Source organism: Antrostomus carolinensis, unplaced genomic scaffold, assembly GCF_000700745.2.
Source record: "Antrostomus carolinensis isolate BGI_N321 unplaced genomic scaffold, ASM70074v2 scaffold12308, whole genome shotgun sequence".
In the NCBI taxonomy this organism is placed as follows: domain Eukaryota; kingdom Metazoa; phylum Chordata; class Aves; order Caprimulgiformes; family Caprimulgidae; genus Antrostomus; species Antrostomus carolinensis.
This window is the reverse complement of record NW_010331040.1, coordinates 1-6,118: the sequence shown is the minus strand read 5'-3', so window position 1 is coordinate 6,118 and position 6,118 is coordinate 1. Positions and strand designations below refer to the sequence as shown.

The 6,118-nt window shown below is 47.6% G+C and overlaps 1 protein-coding gene across 1 annotated transcript in view; it reads right to left on the bottom strand.

Moving 5' to 3' along the window:
* LOC104528941 (TOX high mobility group box family member 2-like) overlaps window positions 1-3,933 on the bottom strand; it is a gene marked incomplete at its 5' end in the record, with an annotated part of 11,659 nt that extends 7,726 nt beyond the window's left edge. The window contains 2 exons of the mRNA XM_010173098.1: window positions 2,843-3,250; window positions 3,853-3,933. Coding sequence (XP_010171400.1) covers window positions 2,843-3,250; window positions 3,853-3,933 — 489 coding nt within the window. The remainder of the gene's footprint in view (window positions 1-2,842; window positions 3,251-3,852) is intronic.
* Between the last annotated feature and the right edge of the window lie 2,185 nt (window positions 3,934-6,118).

Sequence of the window (6,118 nt, the reverse complement as noted above, 5' to 3'; positions counted from 1 at the left end):
ACCCAGCCTGGCCGAAAACCCTTCCAGGGAGGACCAGCCACAGCTTCTCTGGCCAACCTGGGACAGTGTCTCACCACCCTCACAGTGAAGAACATCTTCCTAATATCTCATCTAAACCTCCCCTCTTTCAGTTTAAACCCATTTCCCCTTGTTCTGTCATTAACTGCCCTTATGAAAAGTCCTTCCCCAGCTTTCTTGTAGCCCCTTCAGGTACTGGGAGGCCGCTATAAGATCTCCCTGGAGCCTTCTCTTCTCCAGGGTGAACAGCCCCAACTCTCTCAGCCTGTCCTCACAGCAGAGCTGCTCCAGCCCTCGCATCATCCTGGTGGCCTCCTCTGGACTTGTTCTAGCTGCTCCAGGTCTCTCTTGTGTTGGGGGCTCCAGCACTGGAAGCAGCACTGCAGGTGGGGTCTCAGGAGAGCGGAGCAGAGGGGCAGAATCCCCTCCCTCCACCTGCTGCCCACGCTGCTCTGGGTGCAGCCCAGGACACGGTTATTTGCCTCTGGGCTGTGAGAGCACGTTGCTGGCTCATGTTCAGCTTCTCGTTCACCAGCACCCCGAGTCCCTTCTCTTCAAAGCTGGTCTCAAGCCATTCATCACCCAGCCTGTATTTGTGCCTGGGGTTGCCCCGACCCAGTGAGTGACATCAGTGAGTCCAAGCCCAGGACCCTAAACCACCACAGTGGGACCTTGCAGAGTGTGAGTTCTTGCAAGCAGCTGCCAACGCAGCAACATCTGGTTTACATCCCTCTTCCCTCCTCTTGTTTTCCAGGACCTCCCTCCTCGGGAGGGTGGTGAACGGCCGTAGAAGATGCATGGCCATGAAAGCAGCAGCCTGGCAATCAGACCCATTTTTCCACACAGTAATGTGTTACCCCATCATCATCATGTGCAGTAACAAGGTAAGGAACATCCACACAAGCAACGCTCTCTCCATCAGCTGTCACCACTGGCAATTTAACAAGGATGCTGCAGGATTGTTTTATCGGAAACCTGATTAGCTTCCCTGATTTTTTAGAGCTGCCTTAATTAGGTAACATTAGGCAATGTACATAAACAAGAGTCCTGGTAGGTACCTGACCAAGAACATGATTTTCTCCAAAACATCCAAATTAGGGCAGTGGGGGGTTTTTTTTGTTTGTTTGTTTGGGTTTTTTTACTTTTATTTTTTTATTAGCAAATTGGAATGAAGGTTCACAAAATGCTGCCCTCAGCGACAGCAACTACCCTAATTAAAGTGATTGTGAGGATCCCCTTTTCTGCTCATTTCTGGACTATCACCAAATTATAGAAGCCACTTTTGCTTAAGCAGAGCCAAAGCCAAATCACTGTCCTGGAGAAGTTACTTGAGATACCCTGAGCAGGTTGGAAATTAAAATGTGATTGAAGATCTGACCTTCTCACATGTGCTGTCTTTTCATTATTGTCAAGGAGAACTATGCTTCCACATACCTGCTCTCCTTTGGTTTTCTTCCCCTGCAATATCTGTTCCTAAATCAACAATATCTGTTGTCCCAAAGTGATCCCCAAATTGAACAGGTCCCATTATGGGGGGAAAAAAAAAAGAAAACAAGGAAAAAAAAAGCAAAAAGAAAAGAAGCTTTGTTTATCGCTGAAGTACTGTATGAATTTTGTGACATATAGCTAGCAAACATGTGAAACACATTTATTCAGCCAGCTGGGTGAATACTGCAGCTAAAAGTATCATCAAGTAAATGGCAGCAGCTGTGAATTCAGAGCATATGTCCTCCACTGTGAATAGTTCGTCCAGTTCATATTCCAGATGGAGAAACTCTGGAAACCACTTGTCTCCTCCTTCATATATTGGCAAGTTCTCTATAAGGTATAAGAAATGGGTTTTGCTCTAGCTAATTTGTTCTTGCAGATACATTTGCTTAATTGCAGGTTTAAAGAGGAGAGACTTTGACCCCGCAGGCTGGTTCCCCGAGCTAAGGGTGGTTTGCTTCAGCCAGGTTTGAGGCTGATCTCTAGGATTTGCTTTGTTGCTAGGCTGTTCCCATAAGCATATATGCAAGAACACATCGGGTGCTCTCGGCTCGCTGCCACAAAAGTGATTTTCTCCTATTGCCAGGCAGTTTTGAGAAAAATATTGATTTCCTATTTTGTTTGTGACATTCCCTCTACAATTTTTCTCCTCCTGGCAACCCTCCTGGATCCTTGCTATTACCCCATGCCCTTCCAGCCCCCATTTCTCTCACCCCCCCACAAGAGGGGTTTCTCACTGACTACAGAATCATAGAATTGTTTTGGTCGGAAAAGACCTTTAAGATCATCTAGTCCAACCCATGGTTTCAGATGATCATCAGGTCCAAGCCGTAGTTTCAGATGATCAAGTCCAACCCGTGGTTTCAGATGATCATCGAGTCCAACCCATCATTTCAGATGAACATGAATTCCAACCCATGGTTTCAGATGATCAATTCCAACCCATGGTTTCAGATGATCATCAATTCCAATCCATGGTTTCAATGATCACCAGCAAAACCTCCACAGACAAGGCTGGATGGAGGACCATGTGCACAAGGAGCTTTTATGAGGGATATCCCCAATTCCTGCAGCTTCCCCCAGCGAAAGAGCCTTCGTAGCCCCATTGTACTAATCTGCCCCATTTCTGAGGGTGCTCATGCTCCCAGCTCAGCACTTCTGCAAATATCACCCCCAAACTATGAGATCTGCAAGCTGATGGAGCAAGGAGAAGACTCCCATGGGGACCACATTGACACCCAATGTCCCCAAACCACCCAGAAACCAACGGACCCACCAGAAAGGGGAGAAACAGTGGGGTTCATGCTGCAAACCCTCTCTCCCTCTGAGCACCTACCTGCTGCCCAGGTGGCGAGGTGTTCATGGGGGGCTGTACCTGTAGTGCCATGGGGGGGGACAGGAGGGGCTGCTGGGGGACCTGCTGCATGCTGAGGGGCTGGCTGAGGAGGGAGCTCTGTGGGTGGTGCAAGGAGAGCTGCTGGTGGAGGGGGGGGCTGATCTGGAAGGAAGGTGGTGGGGAGGCACTGATGCTGGGCAGCATGGGTTTGGAGGTGAGGGTCCTGGAGAGGCTGGGGTGGGGGTGGCCGCGGTAGTTCTGCAGGTCCGATGGGGACAGGAACGAGCCCAGGCCGGGGTAGGGTGAGGAAGCCTGAGGTGGCATGGGGTACATGGGCTGCTTGGGGGGGATCATTTTGGAAGGTGGATTGCTCTGGGCACTTTTCGTCTCCCCCTGGTCAGTAGAGCTCTGTGGGAAAACAGAACAGAGGGTGATGAAGAAGGAAGGGAGGACATATTGTTTTCTGTCCCCAGATGTCTGTCCATCTGTCTATCCAACCAAGCCACCCATTGCCCCTTGTCTTATCATTGGGCATCACTGAGAAGAGCCTGGCTCCATCCTCCTGACATTTGCCCTTAACATATTTATAAACATTAATGAGGTCACCCCTCAGTCTCCTCTTCTCCAAGCTGAAGAGCCCCAGCTCCCTCAGCCTTTCCTCATCAGGGAGATGCTCCACTCCCTTCATCATCTTCGTGGCTCTGTGCTGGACTCTCTCCAGCAGTTCCCTGTCCTTCCTGAACTGTGGGGCCCAGAACTGGACACAATATTCCAGATGTGGCCTCACCAGGGCAGAGTAGAGGGGGAGGAGAACCTCTCTCGACCTACTAACCACCCCCCTTCTAATGCACCCCAGGATGCCATTGGCCTTCCTGGCCACGAGGGCACAGTGCTGGCTCATGGTCATCCTGCTGTGCACCAGGACTCCCAGATCCCTTTCCCCTACACTGCCCCAGATTGTCCCATGAGCTGGAACTGACTCAGCATCACCGTGTCCGAGCGGATGGTACCTTGGAGACCAGGCTGGCCCGGTACGCTGCCAGGGCTTTCAGGTACTCCTTCTTCGCAGCTTCTGTTTTCCTCTTGTATGCCTGAAAGGATCAAGTAATGGATAATAATTCAGAGAACAGAATAAGGTGCTGCTGGGCTGGGCTGGGCTGCAAAAACACGTGCATGAAAAATATATTTCTTCTGGAGAAGAATTTACCCCAAATCAAGCAAATAAATCCCCTGGACTGGACCACACTGGGATTTTTGGAGGTGTCGCAGGTCAGAGTGATCCACATGCTTAGGCAGATATTTATGCATGTCTGCTGTAAGAGACATTGCCTGATTTTATAGGGTGAACTCAATGAAATCACTTCCCAACAGGAACTGGGGGAAAGTGTGATCCAGGCAGATCTTAGAAGAGCAGGACAAGAACCAAAATTCCCAAATGACAGAACTAGCTTAAAAAATGGCGAGACATTCAAAAATCCTGAACTACTCATCCCTTTGCTTGGCTTTTCCATTGTTAAACCTTTAGGGCTCAAGACTCTCCAGCTCTTCTCTGCAGTCCTGATAGCTGGGAAGTCTTTTCTCAGCATATAAAAACTGAGATTTTTTGCCTAATCTTATGACTCTGGGAGCTGGGGATTGCAGTGAAAGAGCAACAAGCAGGAGAGTTTGCTACCCCAAGAGGGAAAAAAAAACCCCAAAACTTTTAAAGAGTGAATTATTGTTTATTTTTCCTTCTTCCTCCTGCCATGAGACGTTTCATGATCATTTCACAGTGCTGGACCCCTTTCTGCTCAGAATTTAGTCCTCCAAGTATGTAAAAAGAACGGTGTAATCCAGCCAGTCTGAAGCAGCGTGCATCCCCATGGGGTTCAACAGATTAAATGGAGCAAACGAGAAGGATATTTTAAAATAGAATAAAAATTTCAGCAAAAAAAAGGGAGCAACTCCCTAGAAAAAATACCCATCAGTCCTCTCCTCCGCTGGCAACTCAAAGCCCTCCTCAAGCAGTGCACTGAAAGTTGATTTCAATTAGAACCAATTTGCATACATTTAATTCTGCTTTAAAAACAACGACAGCTTTCAGCAGTCAAGACGCTGAAGCCGGGTGGGAATATTTAACTCCTTTCCCCTGCAAATTTCCACGGCCACAGCAGCACCCCAGACTCCCTTCTACCACTGACCTCCAGGGGGAAAATAACCTTCCAGCAGTTAAGCTATCCAGTTATTTGAATTTCAGTTTAAAATCAGTCCAGATAAATTCTATTAAAAATGGTTTGAAAACCTTATTTTCATTGCTCCATCGGCGAGATTCCCTGTAATGAAACATTTTGACTCAACACACTGGAGGTCTCGGATGGTAATTTTCTGAAATGGAGCGTTTTCTTAAGTTTGTCTTTGGCTTTATGGTATTCAGGAAGTATTCTATTTCCTCCATTCAGAACAAAATTACATTTCAAAATGTCAGTCTCAAGAAGAATTTGCCTCTGAAAAGCAACTATTGCTTCAAACTGTATCAGTTCCTCTAATAAAAGCTATTACCTTCCTCTACAATCCTCGCCTCATTTCTCCCATCGCAGGGACACCAGTGCTACCACTACAGCATGTCCTGGAAAGCAGGAACATGGGGTGCCCACCAGCTCTGCTGCTAACGGAGCCTCTTAAATGTGGTACCTGATGCCTGCACAATTAAAAAGGAATTCCTGTGTCCCAGGCTGGTGTAACAGTGGTCATAGCTGGGTGCTGATGTATTGAAAAAATGTATTTTTTCAATTTTCCCTCTGTAGCAGCAAAATACCAAGAGCATTTTTGCTTTTTTTTTTTTTATATAAAAATCTGGGACAGTGGGAAATCAAAGTATGCACAGCTACGTGGAGATGAATTCAATTATCAGGAAGACTTGTCTGGAGAAAAACCTGCAATTTATGGACAGTGAGAGAACAGATAAATGAGACTTCCTTAGCCTAAATGCAAATAACTGAATAACCAATCAATTCTGTGCCTGTCTTCATCTTACATCATTTGTTTTTTCTGTTCCACCCTTTTTTTTTTTCCACTTTTCACCTGTCCTTGTCTTTTTTCCAGACAGCGTGGTGCCTCACTCATGTTTGGAAACCGCTGCGGGGTGGTGTGTGATGGAGCAAGACTGGGAAGGGGCAGCTGAGCAGCCCATGAGAGGGAGATCACTGTGAGGTGTGGTGGTTTCATGGGCCAGCACTGGGCTAGCAGCCAACTCAGTCCACACCGCACCCTGGGGATAGGGGAGAGAATTGGGGGGCA